The following is a 20,601-nucleotide window of genomic DNA, read 5'->3' as shown; positions in this document are numbered from 1 at the left end:
ACACCCAACAAAACCCCCTACAAGGCTGTGGGGACCCTTCAACTGGGGATGACAGGGCACAGAGTTTTCCTTCCTGATCTTGCTCTGCCCAAGGTGCTTTCTTCCAGTGCCTTGCCACTTCTACTCCATGTCCCGTCCACCTCCACGGCTGGACAAGTGCCCCTCGTCGTTCCCTTTACACCAAGACCGATGCTCTCTGATGATCTTCAGCTCCTAGCCGGGTGCAGGGGCAGTGGAACCGTCTCTGCACAACCAGGGCGGCCTCAGTGCCAATTCTGTGATTTTCAGTCGGAGCGGGTTATCCTTTTCTTTCACGAGGCAGGACGAGCTGTAACAGCTCCTACAATATCACTTCTTGGACTTTCGTTTATGATTCTTTTTAAGTTTAAAGAATCACAGGATCCTATTGGGACCAGTCTTCTCACCCCGCTCTTCAGAGACAACCACTCATCTCTGTTAGCAGACTCTTTCGGTATTTTCTCCAGATTTCTGGTTTTTGTTTTTGTTTTTAAGATTTTATTTATTTATTTGTCAGAGAGAGACAGAGCACAAGCAGGGGGAGTGGCAGGCAGACGGAGAGGGAGAAGCAGACTCCCTGCTGAGCAAGGGGCCCAATGCGGGACTAGATGTCAGGACCCTGAGATCATGACCTGAGCTGAAGGCAGACACTTAATTGACTGAGCCAACCAGGTGTCCCTCCAGACTTCTAATATGCTTCACTTCGACTTCCCCGTTTTCTCCTCTCCGGCTTCACCTATTCCCACAAAGGAATACGAGCTCTTAGCTCTCTTTCTTACCACCCTCCCACCCTCCCACCTTCCCAGGAGAACTGTATCCTAAGTTTGTTTGGATCAGCATTAAGTGTCTACATTAGTATACGAAACCAATGCTATTTACAACTGAGGCAGGTACTATACGATCGTGCATATTTTGAGAAAAGTATACTTTTCTGGTGCAGTTTTCTATTTTCCTTGGATTTAATAACAGTCTTGGTTATCTACGTGTTTATCACTAATTCCATCCTAAACTAACTACCAGTGGTCTACAGATTTCCCCCAGATACTCAAATACATCAAGTATTTATCAGTTTTCTCTTTTTCCCAGCCCTTGCTCCGGAGGCCCTTCCAAACCGGCTGCCTTCTGTTCTTGCTGCTCAGCTGCCCTCACTGTCACCCTGATGACTCCCCTGGCCTCTCTCCCATGCCGGACCCCATTTCCTGTCCCCTGCATGTCTTCCTCACTCATTCTGGTGGAGTAGATCTTCCAACGGATTTCACCATATTCTGGGACCTGCTTTTCTCAGCCAAACGGAGCCCACTAAACTGCCACCTCATGGGTTTTGAGGCAACTAAAACACCAGCTTTCCTCTGTACAGTGGTGTGTAAACTTCCAGGGCCTACTTTCCAGTTATTTTTTCCTATGAATTGGCAGGAAGCCCCTTCACATGTATCCTCTTTTACAGGCAGTACCCAGTGGCGGAGAGGACTGGATCAAACAATCCAAGGTTCGAATCCCGGCTCTGACACTTACTCACTGACCCGAGCTTACTGACCCGAGGTAAGTCCAATCATCTATCTAAGCCTCTGTGTTCTAACTTGTAAAATGGGGACAACAGCAGCTCACAACACAGGGCCTGGCAGGTGGCAATGCTCAATAAAAGCTGCCTGCTCAGCCCCAAGGCCCTGGCTAGCCCAGGATTCTTCCTGAAGTGGGAACAGCGAGGGGAGCTTTATGCGACGGCTTAGATGCACACCTCGGTAATTCAGGAATTGATCTGAATCTTTCCATTTATTTCTTCTTTACCACCTGTCTATATAACACATTCTATATTTACACTTCCCACTGCATAAGGTGACTTTTTACATATCCTAAAACACTCTCTCCTTCCAGTGTCAAGCTAGAGTCCTGATTTTCTAGTACTGTAGAGTTTATGGTACCTGCCCCTGTTCTCCCTACCTACATTTTACAGACTGACAGAACTGTATCCATGTTTCCTCTCCACCCGGGCCTCTTCACATTGAAAAGCCTCAATTTTTCCATTTTAGCCTAAGGGTATTTATTGGTCATATTCTATCAATGGCAGCAGGCATGGAGAGGAGAGGAGCTGAACCACTGAGCCTCCTTTTAGCCATAATCCCAGTCCTGTGACAGGGGTGACATCTGCACTGTCCACACGACTTAGGGCCTTCCCCTTGGGGATGCCTGGGAGCGGGAACCAGGGCATCAGTGTTGGCAACTATTCAACAGTAATGTGGGTTTGGCCTGCTGAGCCAGCCCAGCCTCTGGCTTCCACCTCTAGGCTGGAAGACTATTCCTTTTGCTTTCAGATTGCTGACGAAAACTCTGAACTTTCCAGAGAAGGAACCACTTGAAGGTCAGGGCAGGATTGAGACAGGGTACAGGTGTGGGGTCGGGGTAAAGGCACCAGCACACCTCCACAACTACTCCTAAACACAAGGCTGTGTTACCTGGTAAACACCAATATCCAAATGATAAAGTACGGTGTTTTCATTGTGAGCATCCCAAGGACAGGATATGGTGATGGAACAGTGGGGCTGGGTGTGGCTACAGAAAAGAGAGGGAACAAAACTGGCAAGATGATTAGAGGATGCTTTAATCAACCAGGGGAGTTAACTCTGGGCACCAGGGACCTCCACCCCAGCCCAGCCCTCTGACTTGGGTGGGAGACAAGGATGCCTGCTTTCCTGAGCGAGCCCACTCTCACCAGAACACTTGGCTTTCTGTTTTCTGAGACACTGAGTCATTTCCTCTCTCCAGCTCTCACCTTTGAGCCTTCCTTTTCCCTTCCCTGGAGAAGTGACTCACTGCCGAAGTGTTAGGTGACACTGAGGATCAAAGATGGGCGATAAAAATACTCCCAATTGTGCAACTTTGAAGAAGGGGGATGTGCTATGGACTGAGGATTCAACATGCTGGCCATGAACTCCAAGGCTACGGTGTCAACAGTGGCCATGGCTCCATCTCTCTGGGGAAGTGGAGCAGAGAAAGGAGTTCAAACAGAAATTCACCTGTGCTGGATCTGCTGCGGAGCCCCTCGTTGTGCCCTCTCAAATGCGTCTCTGAGAAAGGCACACAAAGGCAGGCACTCAGCAGGACACGTGTGAATCACAGAGGCCCGGGCCCTTCCTCCTATCAGCCCTGCGGGACCTGGCTGGGGCCCCGAGAGCAGGGCTGTTTCTTTCTGGGTCTTCTCTCCAGTGAAAACAACCGTACTTCCCCAGCGTGGGAGTGGTGAGGGAAGCCCACGTGACAGGCGCAGGCTCTGGGCTGGCCACTGCGCTGATGCGTTAGACACTTTGAACAGGGTCACCCGAGACTGCCCCGTGCGTGAACTGTGAGTGCCAGCGGCCGAGCTCTTTTCCCAGATGGAAACTCACGTTCCTTCACCCAATTCACTGGGTGCGACTAGGTATTTTCTTCTTCTAATTAATTGTCATGGGCCTTATAGGGTGAGTAAAACAAAACACAAGTTTCTCTGAAGGATGATGTCCTGGCCAGGTTACGCTATTCAAGATGGGAGCAGAGGCAGCAAAGTCACCCCATCCAAAAGGCAAACAGATGGGAGCCAGAGGCTCTCCTAAAAGTGGAGAGAAATATATGTGCAAGCATGTGTGTGTGTCGGGGTGGGGGGGTTGTGCAGCAGAGAAAGACACAACCAGATAATTCATACTATAAAACCTTAATTCTTCAGGAAATTAAGGCAAAAAGTAAAAAAAAAAAAAAAAAAAAAGCCTTAAAAGCTGCTGGCATGATTCCAGAAGACTAAGAAACTTGGCTCAGAAACGATGGTTAGTTTGCTTTTTAAAGGTGCCTCAACTACAAAGTGCTTTTCTCACAATCAGGAACCTTCCCCTGCCAACGCATCCACACACACATATGAACACTGCCCCTCTCGGGGAGGGTATGTGACCCAGAGAGCTTCGTAAAGGTCCTCCAACCTCAGGCAATGAGACCCAGGCGAGGGAGGAGGAGGTCCTGGAACACTGCCACAGGTTCCCAGCCTTGGAGCAGAAGTTTATGGAAATGCAAAGCCCCGCACCCGCACCCGATGCACCTGACCACACACATCTTCTGAGTCCCTGCGGGGAGGCTGGGGGCAAAACCCAAACCCTGTAGAGCAGTCCAGGCAAGCTCAGACAGAGAAGATGCCCCGGGCCTTTTCTCCCCTCTCAGGTCCCTACAAATGTTGGCAGGCACAGTCCTTAAGCCGGGCTCTCCTCAGTGGCAGAAAGGAGTGGCTTCCCATGCTTCCCAAACTCACCCGGGCAGGCGGTGGGAAGGGAGGCGCCAGCAAGCCGAAGGAGGCTTTTCTCAACTGATCATCTTGGGAAAAGCCAGATACAAATTTCATGGCTGGAATGCAAGGGTTGTGAAACCCTGAAAGAAGCCCCAAAAGGGGCCAAGGACTCTCCTTCTGGGAAGGCGGTGGGAGGAGGGCTGGCGAGGGCAAGTGGGAGAGGAGCAGGTTACCCAGAGGGGCCTGCCTTTCTGGGAAGCAGGAAGTAAGAAAGAAAGAAAGAAATCCCCTAGCCCTGAGGTGGTAGAGGGGACAGAGATAGGGTTGGTTTTGTTTCTGAACATAAAGAAAACCAGGCTTTCTGTCAGAAAGTAATTCTGGTATAAATGGCCAATTACGATACAGCTCATTATCTCTGGGATTTGGAAGCACCAAAGCTGACCACATGTCCTCCCTAGAGTTAAATATGCACGGTAAGCTTCTAACATGGGGCTTAGCCTTGTCTTCGGCATCACATGAGACATTCCTATTCCTACTCCAACTTGATAGATGAGGTCCACCAATGAGGGTCACTACTACCTCAGAGACACAGCCTTGTGTGTGCTTCATGGGGTCCCTGGGAATGGGGTAAGGAAGGTCACACTAGGGAAGACTGCCCTAAGTGCCACCGTTTTCTAACCTTGGACAAGTTACTGACCGGCCTCTCTGTTCCTCAGTCTCCTCATCTAAGAAAGGGGATGGTAAGATTATCTACTTCACAGAGTGACTGTGAGAATGAATAAAGGTCATGTGGTGTAAAGCACCTGGAACATTACTTGGCACACAGTCGTCACTAAGTAAGTGTTAATTGCTACCGGGGTATGAAAAGAGCCAGGGCTTGCCCACCCCCCACCGGTAGGCCAGAGCCCAGCTGCTAACGCCCAGGCTCCACCAGCCCTTCTGAACCGTAGCTTCCTCAGACCATTCCCAGACCACTGTGCAACCAGCGCACCCCAGCCTAGAAAGCCTGACTCAAGGAAAATCAGACATGCACACACAGTAAGGCCCGTGCTGGTTGCTCCCCCACAGGGAGAGGAGCAAACACTGGAGCCAGCACATTCTGGGTCGGCTTTCTCAGTCGCAATCCATGTGGTTTATCTGAAATGGGGTCAGGTCCCAGAGTGGGCAGCATAGATATTACAATCGTGCTTGCTGATCTAAACTGAGTCCATCATTATCGATCGTGAGATAACAGCAAGCTAGAGCCTTGAGACACTTGAGGGGTGTGTTGGAAAAGGATCTTGGCAAAGCAGGAGGAACCATTTCTCAACCAAATGGCTAACAAATTGGTAACTAGCACTGAGAACCTCAGAAGAGACACTTGGGTTCCCTCCGGACTGCAGATTCCAGCACTTTGGAGACCTGAATGGTCACTTGAGCTCCAGGGAGGGACGATGACCCCAAAGCGCTGGCACCCGGATCTATTTCCACCCATCAATTTGTAGCTCAGTCAACTCAGGCCAAAGGTGGAGGCTGCAGCTCTTACCTTATGTCTACAGATAGCCCTTGGACCAGATCCAGTGCCCCTTTGCGCAGTCAGGGGTGGGCTGAGTCTGGGCGGTATGTATGCATCCCGGAACCCTGAGCCTTGTGCCCCCCGCCATGTCTGGAAGTGCAGCAGCTAAACGTCTGCCCAGGACAGCAAGTGAGATCTCAAGCCTGCTCCACATATACAAGAGCGGCAAGTAGGGTGTGTCTCTGCAGGAGCCCCTGCCCTTCTGCCCAGAAACGACCTTCCAGAGGTGACAGGGACATCTGAACTGAGACTGTCTGCAAGTTATAGGCAATATGCTTGAGCCTTTAAGCCTTCAAGTACCTCTCAGCCTCCCCGCCAGTGCCAACGGGGCCTAGAGGGTGAAGCCAAGCTCAGGGCATGGGAAGGAGCATGGCCCCGGGACAGGGTCCAGACTCATAGACGGAGAGCTTCCAGATGCCCCATGCCTCAGCCTGGCCATCTGCTGCTGCCAGGGGAAGATCATGGTGCCTCACGCCAGCTACTTCAAAGCAGATGGTTGGAGAAGCCCACTGGCTGGAGTTGAAAGCTGCTCGGAGGTGGCAGTGGAGGCTTCTCCAGGTTCTTGCCAAAAAGCTCAACTTGCATGTCTTCTGGATGGCAGATTCCAGGTGAGCCATCTTGGGCATCCAGAGTAACTCTCCCTACCCCACAATCTGCTCCCGGGCTGCAGCTTTGACTTTAGCTAGCCAGGCCTCCCCTGTTCCATCCCTGTCAGCTCCTCCTCCTGCCTGAAACTTCTAGGTCAACTCTAAGGTCCGTCTCATGTTCTTCCTTCTCCAAGAAGCCCTCCCTAACTATTCCAGATCATGCCGACTTGTCTTTTCTGTAGAATATTAGATTACCACCACTTCCGGGGATCATGGATGAGCAGCTGGAGCTAGAATTCAAAGAAGTAGCTATTTCCAACAAAACGCATCTACAGCCAGACTCACACCAATTTCAGTTCATGCACCCCCAAAGGAAGACACTATATCCTAGATGGCCCCCTGGGCCCTGAGCTTGCCACACAGCAAGTGTGTAATAAAGACTTCTCAGAAGGACAGATCACCCTGGTCTTGCAGGAGCGCCGTGCTTCCTTTTGAGCCCAGGGCACAGCAACTTCCTCCCTGGCAGGCAAGGTTTCTGCTCTGGGCTGCCAGCTCCCAGGCATCCTCTGCCAGCAGCTATTCCCTACAGCTTCCCTGTTTCAAAGGGCAGAAGAGGGTGCCCAGCTCCAGCCCTGCCTACCATTCATCCCCTATCAGAGGAAGAGAGGTCAGCAGGAAGAGGATCTGACCCCTGGGGGTAGCCATAGTATCTCCCAAAGGGCTACAGGGGCCTGTAGACGGGCAGCAGAGGCCTGCAAAGGACTTCCCTTCCCTTCTCTGGGCCCCATGGAAGGGAGGCAGGAAAAAGGGCCTCAGCAGCAGGCGTCCACGATGCGGCTGGCCAGACAGGGAGGCCCCTGGGGCTGCAGCTATCAGCCGGAGACCAGGCTCCAGGAAGGAAGGAAGGGCAACTCTGGCCGAGGCCGAGATAAGGAGGGGAGTCGTGCTCAGCACAATGGGCTCCCTCAAGGCTGGGATTTTGCCCCAACTTGGCCTCCTGTCTGCTCACACAGCCCATGTAAATATTTACTGATGTTTATATTCCTGGTCCTCTGGGTCCCCTCTGAGGCCCTTTCCTATGACCCACAGATCTGTGTGCCCCAGAGACCCTGGGCCCATCCAGTAAGGCCTATGGGCATTGTTCTCTCTCATGCAAGCCCCAGGGACAGACACTTTAAGACAAAAATGCCCCCCTTGTACCAGCCCTGGGACACGGCTCTCAGGAAGCTATACTAATTCCCTCTGTGGACAAGGAACTTACGGGGCCCGGTCGTGGGTGAAGCCGTTCTGCCGCTGAGGGTTGATTGGCGGAAGGACAGGTTTGCTGTTGATCTCAAGTCCTCTCCTCAGGGTCTCCCGGATCTGCTCCGTGTCTGCAACAACACCACTAAGTTGCCTGATGGCCCTTTGGGCTCCTAACATCCCTCAACCCTGCGCTCGGAACCTGGCTCTGCAGACACGCTAGGAAAAGGTCCTATGAAAGCTGTGTACCCACTCTAGACATCAGCCTTGAGAACTGAGTGAGAGCAGTGTTGAGGACACAGGGCAGATGAGGCAACCATGCTCTCAAGAAATTTCTGGTCTGAAGAGTGCCATTCTTGTAAAAGACAAGGGGGTGGCCTCTGGACTTCAGAAGCGCACCTTCCAAGATAGGGTTCTTCCCTGTCCTTCCCCTTCCTGTGCCACAGGCCCTAGATATACCCTTAACATAGCTCCAGGCAGTGACTAACAAGATCCTTGGCACTGCCCAAACCCACCCAGGGATTCTGCCCACTGCAATGGATGCCACTAAGGGCTGGAAGTGCTTTGCCATGAATGAATTCCTATGGAGTTTCTGGGTTCTGGGTGGTCAAATGATATCCAGCCCTGCCACCCTTCTCCTTGAGCAGGCCGGTGGGATGCTGAGGTCATCTCCCCACGTTGGTCCCGGGGAACCTTGCCTGTCCGTGGGTCTGCCAAGGGCCAGGAGGATGAGAGAGGAATCTCTTGGTGGGACTATTTCTTTGCAAGGTGCTTTGCTGATCTGTGGGGTGAAGCCCCCTATAGAGATTTGGTCTAAGCTTTACCTACGCAAATGGCAAACACATCCAAAAAAGCAAATTAATGCTGGTTGCTCAAAGGGTGGGCTTACAGTGGACTGTAGAGGTGATAATACTAACTTTTCTAACTGTCTGACTTGTTACAGTGATATGGGTGACTTTTAGAATTTTTAAAAATTAGCTGAAATTTTGGACAAGACTATGAATCCTTCCTTAAATTACCTCTTTCGTCAAAATCAACTGAATGATTTTAACGACTGTATGCTTTCTCTCGGAACCTCCCACGGGCTAATTAGCACACCATCAGAACAAGCGGGAAGCCAAAGGGGGTCAGATATTTGCACTAGGAGCTTAAGTTGTCCTTTACGGAAAGAGAATAGCTCCCATAAGTGCCATCACATGTGCAGGCATTTTGTTCAGGGCTGTAGGTATTCCTTATTCTTCAAACAATAAGAAAAGATGGAGGAACTAGACAAAGAAAGTAGAAAAACATGCTGTCAACATACATATAGGTAAATGGCTGCTTTCCTTTTGGAGTTAGGTGGGGATGCCCTTTGCTAAGAACCACAACTGTTTCTACAACAAAGACCACCTTGGTGAGCTTCCAGCAGGAGAGCCATATCCTTCTTTCCCAAGGCCCCGCGCAGAAGGCAGTGGGTACAGGGTGCCCCGCACAAGGCCCCTTGCACTGTATCCACAGGACAGGGAGGCAGGGAAGTTTGTGAGCTGGCCTCACACTCAGGCCTCTCTCATCTAAGGCCTGGGAGGGCATGAGGCCAGAGTGATTCTCGGGTCCGGCATGGCTTTCAGGCCAGAACTGGGCCCTGTTTCAATTCTGTGGGTGGCCAATGCTTGTTCTTTTGCATTTGGGTGGACTATGGCCTTTTCCTGTAACTGTTCTGTGGCTTCCACTCACCTCCATGACCTCAGATTGCAAAGGGGCAAATCTAAAACACAATGGTTACTGCTGGTGGTGCATCTGAAATACACACAGGAAACACAAGAGAAATGGGCCAATAAAGCTCCCTCCATGCCACCCTGCTGGAGGACTTCACTTGCTGTTTCAATCCTGCCAGGAAAGGAACTACTGAATGGGCTGCTGATGCTGGAGCCCCATCTTAGAGAGCCTGAACACTGGGCCTGGGGACAGGGGAAGGGAAGGCTGGGTGCAGTGGCTACCTTTGCCAGAGAGCCGCCGTGGCTGCGTGCCGATACAGATGCTCCGGCTGTCCTCATCATCCTCGGGGGGCCGGCTTAGGTCGTCCCAGGCACACTTGGCGCTGACACCACTCAGGTTGGAGCCATCCGTCTCGATGCCTTTGTCAACTCTCTCCTGCTTGGAAAGAACCAAAGAGCCAGAGTTCCTTCAGCGAACCGGTGGCCCAAGGTCACCACCACCTTTCTGGTATTTACTGAGTTCTTGCAGGTGCTGAGCATGGAACAGGTGCTGATCTTGTTCTGCCCTGGTTGCTAACACATGATGGTCTCTGCCAGCCACTGGACTCCTCCGGGGGAACCAGGGAGCAGGGGAAGCCAGGAAGCATGAAAATCCCAAGGAAAACTCATCCTCTATCTGGACCCTCCAGTAAAACCACCTGCACGCCTGTTTCAGAGCCCTAACTCTGGCCACCCCATGCCAGCCCATGGAGCTGATGTGGCAGAGGCAGGAACTACTGCCCTGAGGAAAGGCACAGTCCTTCCTCTCCTCCCTGGTCCTTCAGGAAGAACCGCCCCAGTTACTGCTAGAGAGGACAGGGTGGAAGCCTGCCGCAGGTGGGAGAGGCCAGGACCGGGCCCAACTTCTCGGACTTCACACCTGCAGTTCCCTCTTCTAACAGCAGAGGGTGTGGTCACCCAGAAAAGCGCCCCCAGAGAGCAGGACAGGACTTCCCCTCCGTGCATCACTAACTTGTTTGGCAAAGGACTCTGGATGGAGTTTCTTTTCCATTTCTTAGGCTGAGATGGGGGCGTGGAGGGCAGTGGCCATCTGCAGACCCCATCAGAGGCCCTGCCTTTGTGCAGGCCTTGGCACTGTGGAATCCCAACACTCTCCAAATGGCCTCAAGGAAGAGTTGTACCCAAACATCCCTGCGATTTCTGGTAAAACATAGTTCTGTGATGCTGGGTGTTGGATTAAAGGTCATCTGGAAGGCTCTAGCAACGCAGCTTATAAACACCCATGTGGGCCAAATAAAGCTCATGAGTGAAAGCACCGCAGTAAGAATCCACACCTCCCTGTCGCCTGACCCTCTCCCGGTGGCTCCACAGGCACCACATGGGCCTGCTGCTTGGCCAGAAGGCCTATCTGTGGAAACACAAGGGAAGGTCCTTATTTCTTGAGACCAGTCAGCAGATGGCCCTGCCCTGATGCCTCCTTTTCAAAAGTTGTACCTCCTTTCCAGTGCTATAATCAGCCTGGGCAAAGCTGGGATTCTTTTTTTTTTTTTTTTTTAAGATTTTATTTTTAAATAATTTCAACACCCAACGTGGGGTTTGAACTTAAAACTCCAAGATCAAGAATCACATGCTCTACTGACTGAGGCAGCCAGGCGCCCCAGCCTCACACGGGGAGAGGCTGATGACAGGAGCAGTTCTGTGCTCCAGGCAGGAGTGTGTGGGCCCTGCTTTGCTCAGGGTAGAGTTTGAGCTTTACCCTTTCCACTGGCTTTCCTGAGGGCCCTCACCTAAGCAAGGAGCTGAGGGTGGCTCTTGACTCAACTAATTCAGCCCACTTACTTTATAAGTAAAAAAGAGTCGGGCCCCAGAGAAGGGACTTCCTTAGGCACACAGCCGGCTAGTAGCAGAGTTTGGAGCAAAGGAACAGGAGCCAGTTCTAAAATGAACCGCCTGCAAGCAGGCCCCACACAGCTACAGATGAGCACAGAAGGGTTCCTGCTTGGTGCACAGGGCCACGAGGAAAGAAAGCTGGGCTTTCTCGCCCAGGTCCCCCTGCTTGTTTTTTTTTTTTTTTTTTTTAATTTAAATTTTTTATTTTTAAGTAAACTGTATGCCCAATATGGCGCCTGAACTTATGACCCTGGGATCAAGAGTCGCCTACTCCACTGACCGAGCCAGCCCCTCCCCACACTGCTTGCTTTTAAAGACCACTGGGTGCTCTGGGTCCTGCTGGCTGGTCTCAGCAGAACCTGAAGACTAGGAGGGAGAACTGTTCTTGGCATGCAGAGAAGGATGGGGCAGCTTACCAGGCTGGTTCAAATGACCAAGTTCTTTCTTAGTACTTGGCACTTATGACCGGGGCTAAACAGCAGCCCACAGTGCCCCTTGCTGGACCCCAGTGTGGCTGCAGAGCAAGGACACAGGGAAACAGAGCCCTCATGGTTCCTGGTTTTTGCATAAGCAGAAGCTATAGGGAAACCAACTTTAAAGTAGAGATAACAGAGGATCCTGGCAGCAAATTGAAAACTTGTGTTAAAGGCACTAAGAAAATAGAGGAGCATCATGTGTGAATAAGCAGGGCTTCTGCCCAAGATCTCACAGGTCTACAGTAAAGAACCACAGGGACTGTTGGCTGTATGTCTGCCCACTACCTCTCCCCTGCCACCTCGCATCCTTCCTAGAGGACATGGAACTCCTGGCGGCTGCCTGCAGCCTGCCAGATTTTTAGAAACATGAAAGGTTCAGAGATGGCAATGGCCTACAATGGGTCGGGGGAAGTAGAAGGAAGTGTATACATGACTGGAACAATCTTAGCTGTCTGCTTCCCTGTTTCACGAGCAGCGCATTAGGAAGGAAATTATGCTCTAGGTGGTTTTCAAAATTAACTTGCACACAAAGCGTGTTTCTTCTAAGAAACCAAAGATGTCACTGCACAGCTGGGCCACAGTGAGTGGGCAACTGCAGGCCTGCATGTATACAGACTTCCTTTATATATCCAGGACCGCCAGCCTCCCCAGGGGAGGAGCTCGGAGTCTGACTGCCCAAGCTGAAGATGTATCTAAAAGGGGCATGTGATCACTAGACCAATCACAACTCCCACTGCAGCTGGGCTGTGGGGTCAGTATCACCCATCCCATGTATTACAGGGTGCTGGCAGGAGGGAGGTGGCTCCCTGAAAGAACGTCTATGTTCTTTGAAGAAGGGGGAAATGGGAGGATGAATACCAGGCAAGCAATATTGACTTTCTATAGTGACAAGCTGGTGATCTTAATTTTTTCAAGTCAGGTTTATTGATGTATGACTTGCATACAATAAAATTCATCCTTCCCCCCTCACCCTTTTATTTATTTATTTTTTATTGGTACCATTTCTAGTTTGTTTTATGTAGTTCCAATATCTAAAGAACTGCTCTTACATTTTAAAGTATCGGAGTAAGCATGGATCCTCACTTTTTTAGGATTCTAACCAAGATATGACTGTAGTATCATCCCAAACAATCTCAATATTATAAATTTCCATCTATTAGTAATATAAAAGTCAATTTAATCCCACTCTTTTTAAATGCAAAAAAACATGTATTTGAGGCAAGCTTTCCTGGCCGGAAATCTCTGCTGCCCATGTGCTCTGCGGAATTTAGGGGACAAGTTCCAAATCATGCCATCTTTCTACCCATTCACAAATAAAGCTCCTCCGTTTTCCCAGCATGAAAGCCAGTGTTATTTGGAAGAGGCCTAGGCATAGTGTGCTAGAAAGGTTTTCCTCACTCAAGACATACTTGCAGGTGTGGATCGATCTCAAATATGGTCTCTCCCCTCCGCATGTCAGTTATCAGCCAGGGGCCGCCAGCGCTGTGGACAAGGAAAGGGGACAGGATGGTAACTGAGGGTCTGGGCTGATGGGCTGGGCCTTGTTTGCTGCCCCAGGCCCAGAACACGGGGAAGCAGTTCAAGGACAGGGACTGTCAGGGAGTGAATCATCAGGAGCCCCTGATGTGAAAAACCAGTGCCTGAAAAACAATGTAAGGGGAAGCCCACACATGGGGTAAGGAGGAACTGCCACCCTCAGGCCCAGGAAGTCAGGCCCCACCTCATAGGGCGGGCGTGTACTCACACGGGCACTGTCCGCAACAGCTCCAAGATGCCCTGCCCGTTCCACTGCTGGGCTGCGTGGAGCTCCTCGGTGCAGACGCCAACAATCTGAGACCCGGGGACAAGATGCCATTGCGTGTTAACGGCCACTCCTCCCACTCATCCAGGAGGACGGACCTAGGCTCCTTCAGGGTCAACTCAAGTGGGGGGATCACAGGTAGGACCTATGGCCAGGGGCTTGTCCGTCCAAAAAGGGATGGTTTCCACAGACAGGGCGCTGAGGCCTGATCCTTGTCCTGCTACAATGGGTCAGGCATCAGGGTGACATGATGTCTAGCCCTGGACTGCAGAGGTGTACATCAGAGTGGGTCCTCAACCCACGTCTCTGGAGGCAGGGGAGGTTCAGGGAGATGTTCCGGCCTAGGCTACAATTGCAGGGAACGTAAACACAGGGGATTCTGAGGCCCTTGAAGCTCCCAACAACAACCAAAGGGTCCTGGCAGTTTGCAGAAGAGCTCTCTTTCCTCATCAGAGGCAGGGCCTTGGTGTAAACCTCAAGGGCAACAAGCAAACCTTCACACAGACCCCAGCATGATCCCAAGCCCAGCTGCAGTGGGGGTGCATGCACACCCCTTCTGGGTGAGGGCTAGGCCAGCCCAAAGCTGCCTTCCTGCTGGGTGGTCCCGTGCCTACGGCTGTGTGGGTCTTTATCAGTTCACCAGAATATACGCCCTGTTAGCCTTAGCCGCTCAACTACAGCCTTCACCCCCACCCCCCACACACCCCATGGCCCCTTCCCTTTCCCCCTTCTCCCATCTCAGCAGGCTAAATCAGACCATCTGAATCTGACGAGCCAGCAGAGGGAGAAGAAAATGCAAGAAGAGAAGGAAATCTGTTGCCTTCACTCCCCCTACCCAAGCCCTCCTGTACTAAAAGGCTTTCCCCCAGGGAAGGCTTGAGCCCATGTCCAACTTCAGCCTCACCTGGAGGAACGTAACTACCCCAAAGGGTGTCTGCACGGGTTGCATCTGTGGGTCCTCGGTCAGCAGCATGTGCTGAATTCTTGACTCGCTGTTATCCAAAGGGCTGTGCCAAGACACATGGTCCCCGCTGCAGAAGGTGTTCTCTGTGGGAGAGACATGAGGGTGCTCAGTGTTGGAGGCCTCGCGTCCAGGCCTGAAGCCCTGGTATCAGAGAAGCCCAGGCTGGGAAGCTCCCCAGTCTTCCAGGGGAAGCACTTGCTCATATAGGAAAGACGGTGGATATTTCCCCCAAACCAAACGTGCTCCTGCTTGCCAACTCTGCCAGCCTTCGGGGGAAAAGGACAGGCTGCTGCTGTGGCCACTCACTTGGCCTGGCACATCCAAAGACTTACCTGGGGTTGGGGAGCCATGATCAGGTCTGCCAGGAAAGAATAAGGTGCTTTAGTGTGGGACCATGTGGCCAGAAATCCTCAGGGAGGCTGGGGGGTAGTGAAAGCACTTCACCGGGGAAAAGCATGCCCCTGGTTCCAACTCTTTACTGTGCTGCTGGAAGTGTTGCTAAAAGGAACCACTTGTGGAGGGCCTTTGAGATTGACCACTGGTTTCCCACAGGTAGCCAGACAGAGGGATTCCTGAGGAACACTGGAGGCTCCAAGTACACAGGTCTGGACTGTGCCCCACACACCTCTGCAGAGACGTACAGTCTGGAGGGGCGGGCATTTCCATGAAATCACAGACACGGGGCCCGGGTGGACCAAGAGAAACGTGCAAACACGGCCAACTCATAGCCTCACCACTGCACTTCACACAGGCTCATCACTTCAAAAACACTGTCTAGGACAGCATAACCACAAGGAAGAAAACACCCATGTGGTGGGAAGTCTCCCCCAGCCCTGACTCTTCTGTTGGGTACCGTTCCGAAGGTACTCTGTACTTACCAGCCTGTGTGCATCTACAGGGTCTCTCCACCTTTTATTTTCCTAATACAAATGGTAGCACACTGTTTTGCACACTCTGGTTTGGTGGGTTGTGTTTTTTTCTGTTATAGATTTTATTTGTCAGAGAGAGAAAGAGAGTGAGCACAAGCAGGGGAAGCAGCAGGCAGAGGGAGAGGGAGAAGCAGACTCCCCGCTGAGCAGGGAGCCCGATGCGGGGCTCGATCCCAGCACCCTGGGATCATGACCTGAGCCGAAGGCAGTCGCTTAACCGACTGAGGCACCCAGGTGCCCCTTGCACATTTTGTTTAATGATATATCTTGGGGGATCATTTCATATCAGCACATAAAAAGCTATCTCATTCTTTTTTTTAAAGATATATTATTTATTTTAGAGAGAGAGAGAGACAACATGAGTGGGAGGGGCAGAGGGAGAGGAAGAGAGAATCTCAAGCAGACTCCACGCTGAGCATGGAGCCTGACGCAGGACTCAATCCCAGGACCCTGAGATCACGACCCGAACCAAAACCAAGAGTCAGATGCTCAACCGACTGTGCCACCCAGGCACCCCGCTACCTCATTCTTTAAATGGCTGTATGGTAGTTCATTGTGGTCTATCACTTATGATCTGGGAATCTCAACAGCTGGGGACTCTTCACTTTTTATCAATATTTAAAGGCAAGGCAGGGGCGCCTGGATGGCTCAGTTGTTAAGCATCTGCCTTCAGCTCAGGTCGTGATCCCAGTGTTCTGGGATCAAGCCCCACATCAGGCTCCTCCGCTGGGAGTCCGCTTCTTCCTCTCCCACTGCCCCTGCTTGTGTTCCCTCTCTCGCTGGCTGTCTCTATTCTCTGTCAAATAAATAAATAAAATCTTTTAAAAAAATAAAAAAAAATAAAGGCAAGGCAGAACATGAAAACACACACACACAGACCCCAGCCTGAAGCCACCCAGGGAGGCCTGAAAGAGCTTCTGCTCTCCTTTGTCTTGGTGTGAATACTAACTCCTTCCTGTGTCAGGTATGGTTACACCAACTACTTTTTCCATCTAAGAGACAGTCTCAGCTTTTTGGTCCTACACTCAAAAGCATTCATTCATGAGGGTGAAGGAAGACTACTTCCTCTACCAGACATGAGTGATAAAGGGAGAGAAGGCCCAGCTCCAGGCAGAGCCAACTGGAAATCTTCAAATTTCCCAATTCCTGCTGTGCCCACTCTTCCCAGATTCCTTCTCCTTTTACAGAAATGTGTCTCTACAAGCAGCCTGCATGATCTACAAGTCAGAAACAAAGCAACAAGAAAAAAGACTGAATTAATAATTCAAAAGTTTTACCCCATAATAAGCTTACCCCAGATGGCTTCACTGGTAAATTCTACCAAACATTTAAAGAACTAATACCAATTCTTCACAAACTTTTCCAAAAAATAAGAGGTAACATTTGCCAATTCTTTCTATAAAATCAGTATTACCCTAATGCCAAAGCCAGACAAAGGCATTACAAGAAAGCCATAGACCATTATCCCTTATTCATACAGACACAAAAATCCTCACTAAACAGTAGCAAACTGAACATAGCAACATACAGAAAGGGTTTATACATAATGACCAAGTGAGATTTATCCCAAAAATACAAGGTTGATGTAATATAAGAAAACCAATGTAATATATCAATAGAATAAAGATTTTAAAAAACCCACATGATCATCTCAATAGACATAGAAAAAGCATTTGCAAATACTAATACTAATATTCTTATGATAAAAATACTCAAACTAGGAAGAGATAGGAACTTCTTCAATATATAAAATGGCATCTACAAAAGATAGTAAAGACTGAATTATTTTCCTCTAAGATCAGGAGCATAACAGAGATGCCCACTCTTATCACTTCTATTTAACATTGTATTAGGGGTTCTAACCAGGGCAATTAGGCAAGAAAAAATAAACAAAAATCCAGGTAAACTGGAAAGGAAATGAAACTATATTTGCCAATGACATGATCTTGTACAAAGAAACCCCTAAGGAATCCACTAAAAAACTATCAGGATAAACAAGTTCAGCAAGGTTGCAGGGTACAACAGCAATATCCAAAAATCACTTGTATTTCTGTGTACTTGCAATGAACAATCTGAAAATGAAATTAAGAAAACTTCCATTTACAACAGAACAAAAAAGAAAACAATGTTCAGGAATATATTTAACCAAAAAAATGTAAAACTTGCCCTCTAAAAACTATAAAACACTGTTTAAAGGAATTAGAGAAGACCTATATAAATGAAAAAATATACAATATTCATGGATAGAAAGACTTAATATTGTTGACATTAATATTCCCCAAAGTGATCTACAGATTCAATGCAATCCCTACCAAAATGCCAAATGCCTTTTTTGCAGAAATTTAAATGATGATCCCAAAATTCATATGAAAATGCCAGGGACCCAGAATAGCTTGAAACAAGTTTGAAAAAGACAAACAAAGTTGGAAGACTTAATTTTCCTGATTTCAAAACTTGCTACAAAGCTACAGTTCTCGAGACAGTGTGGTACTGGGACACCTGGCTGGCTCAGTTGGTAGAGCACACAACTCTTGATCTCGGGGTGGAGAGTTCAAATTCCATGTTGGGTGGAGAGATTGCTTAAAAATAAAGTTTAAAAAAAAACACAACAGTGTAGTACTGGCATAAGGATAGGCATTTGATCAACGAAACAGGATTTAGAGTCCAAAAATAAGCCCTCACATTTATGGCCAATTAATTTTCGACAACAATGCCCAGGCAATTCAATATAGGAAAGATAGTCTTTTCAGCAAGGGTACTGGAACAATTGGATATCCACATATGAAAGAATTAAGTTGGATCTCTTATACCATAAACAAAAATTGATTTAAAATATATTATAGGCCTAACTGTAATAGCTGAAACTGTAAAACTCTTAGAAGAAACATAGAAATAAACCTTCTGATCTTAAATTAGGCAATGGTTTCTTAGGTAGACACCAAAAGCACCAGCAACAAAGGATAAACTGGACTTCAATAAAATGAAAACCTTTTGTGTGCAAACAGTACCACTGAGAAAGAAAAAAGAAATGCAAATCCAAACCACAATGAGATACCTCGTCACAATCATTAGGATGGCTATTATAAAACGAAACAAAACAAAACAAAACAAAACAGAAAACCACCCAGAAAATGAGAAGTGCTGGTGAGGCTGTGGGAAAACTTTCAACTTGGGTGCACTGTTCCTGGGAATGTAGGATGATACAGCCATCGTGGAAAACAGGGTGACAGTGCCTCCAAAGGTTAAAAATAGACTTGTCATAGATCCAGCAATTCTACGCCTGGGTATATATACCCGAAAGAATTAAAGAGACTTAAACAGGTACTTGTATACCCAGGTTCACAGCAGAATTAATCACAATGGCCAGAGAAGGGAAGCGAGCCAAGAGTCCATCAATGGATGAATGGATTAACAAAACATAGTATTTATTTTTCAGCCTTAAAAAAGGACATTCTAGGGGCGCCTGGGTGGCATAGTGGTTAAGCGTCTGCCTTCGGCTCAGGGCGTGATCCCGGCGTTCTGGGATCAAGCCCCACATCGGGCTCCTCCGCTATGAGCCTGCTTCTTCCTCTCCCACTCCCCCTGCTTGTGTTCCCTCTCTCGCTGGCTGTCTCTATTTCTGTCGAATAAATAAATAAAATCTTTTTTTTTAAAAAAAGGACATTCTAATACATGCTACAAGATAGATGAATCTTAAAGACATTATGCTAAGTAAGCTAATCCCCAAAAAAGTGACTCCACTTACAAGAGGTACCAGAGTAGTAAAATTTATAGAGACAGAAAGTAGATGGGTGGTTGCTGGGGGCTAGGGGAGGAAGGAAATGATAAGTTAGCACTTGGGGGGACTGGGTGGCTCACTAACTTGGGGGGCCCGGGTGGCTCAGTCAGTTACGTGGCTGCCTTCGGCTCAGGTCATGATCCCAGGGTTCTGGGATTGAGCCCCATGTTGGGCTCCCTGCTTAGCAGGAAGCCTGCTTCTCCCTCTCCCTTTGCTGCTCCCTCTGCTTGTGTTTATGTGCTTTCTCTCTCTCTCTCTCTGTCCCCGTCAAATAAAGAAATAAAATCTTAAAAAAAAAAGTTAGCACTTAATGGATTTAGAGTTTCAGTTGGGGGAGACAAAGTTCTGGAGATGGATGGTGGCAAGAGTTGTATAACAATGTAAATGCATTTAATGCCACATAACTGTACACTTAAAAATGGTTTAAATGGGACGCCTGGGTGGCTCAGTTGGTAAAGCAGCTGCCTTCGGCTCAGGTCGTGATCCCGGCAGGCAGCCTGCTTCTCCCTCTGCCTGCCGCTCCCCCTGCTTATGCTCTCTCTCTCACTCTCTCTCTCTCTCATTCTGTCAAATAAATAAATAAAATCTTTAAAAAATTGGTTAAAATAGCAAATTTTGTGTTATGTATATTTAACCACAATTAAAAAAAAAAAGTGAAAAGGCAACCTACAGAATTCAAGAAAATATTTACAAGTCTGATAGGCATCCAGAATATATAAAGAGACTTACAGCTCAATAATAAAAAGATAAATAATCCAACTTTAAAATGGGTGAAGAATATGAATAGATCTTTCTCCAAAAAAGATATAAAAATACCCAATAAGCACATGAAAAGCTGCTCAGCATGATCAGCCATTAGGGAAATGTGTATGAAGACCACAGTGAGATCCCATCATTTCACACTCACTAGGGTGGCTACAGTGACAATGACAATAACAAATGTTGGTAAGGATAGAAATTGGAACCCTCATACATTGCTGGTGGGAATGGAAAATAGTGGAGCTGCTTTGGCAAACGGTTTGGCAATTCCTCAAATGATTAAACATGGAGTTGCCATATGACCTAGCAATTCCAATCCTATGTATATACCCAAGAGAAATGAACGCATGTCCACACAAACACTTGTACATGAATGCTCACAATAGCCATGTTATTCACAACAGCCCAAAGGTGGAAACAACCCAAAGTTCATCAACTAATGAATGGATAAATAAAATGTGGTATATGCACACAATAGAGTATTATTTGGCAACAGAAATAAAGTACTGATATATGCTACAACATGAATCTTAAAAACATTATACTAAGTGAAAGAAGCCAGTCACAAAAGGACATATGTGATTCCACTTGTATGGAATGTCCAGAATAGGCAAATCTATGGAGACAGAGAGATTAGTTGGTGCCTCGGGCTAGAATCGTTAGAGGGG

General features: G+C 48.7%; 1 protein-coding gene across 3 annotated transcripts in view; it reads right to left on the bottom strand.

The window, feature by feature from the left end:
* The window catches only part of SUFU (SUFU negative regulator of hedgehog signaling), a 122,523-nt gene that overhangs the window by 28,979 nt on the left and 72,943 nt on the right, over positions 1 to 20,601 (bottom strand). For 2 of the 3 annotated variants that reach the window (XM_034663194.1, XM_034663192.1), the window contains exons 4-8: positions 14,408 to 14,550; positions 13,447 to 13,532; positions 13,112 to 13,184; positions 9,619 to 9,775; positions 7,662 to 7,773 (exon numbers count right to left, since the gene is read on the bottom strand). In XM_034663194.1, coding sequence (XP_034519085.1) covers positions 7,662 to 7,773; positions 9,619 to 9,775; positions 13,112 to 13,184; positions 13,447 to 13,532; positions 14,408 to 14,550 — 571 coding nt within the window. The remainder of the gene's footprint in view (positions 1 to 7,661; positions 7,774 to 9,618; positions 9,776 to 13,111; positions 13,185 to 13,446; positions 13,533 to 14,407; positions 14,551 to 20,601) is intronic. The other variant, XM_034663193.1, reaches the window with a different exon arrangement.

Source organism: Ailuropoda melanoleuca, chromosome 6 (genome assembly GCF_002007445.2).
Source record: "Ailuropoda melanoleuca isolate Jingjing chromosome 6, ASM200744v2, whole genome shotgun sequence".
In the NCBI taxonomy this organism is placed as follows: Eukaryota; Metazoa; Chordata; class Mammalia; order Carnivora; family Ursidae; genus Ailuropoda; species Ailuropoda melanoleuca.
The sequence above is the reverse complement of the archived record's forward strand: the minus strand, read 5'-3'. Positions and strand labels throughout refer to the sequence as shown.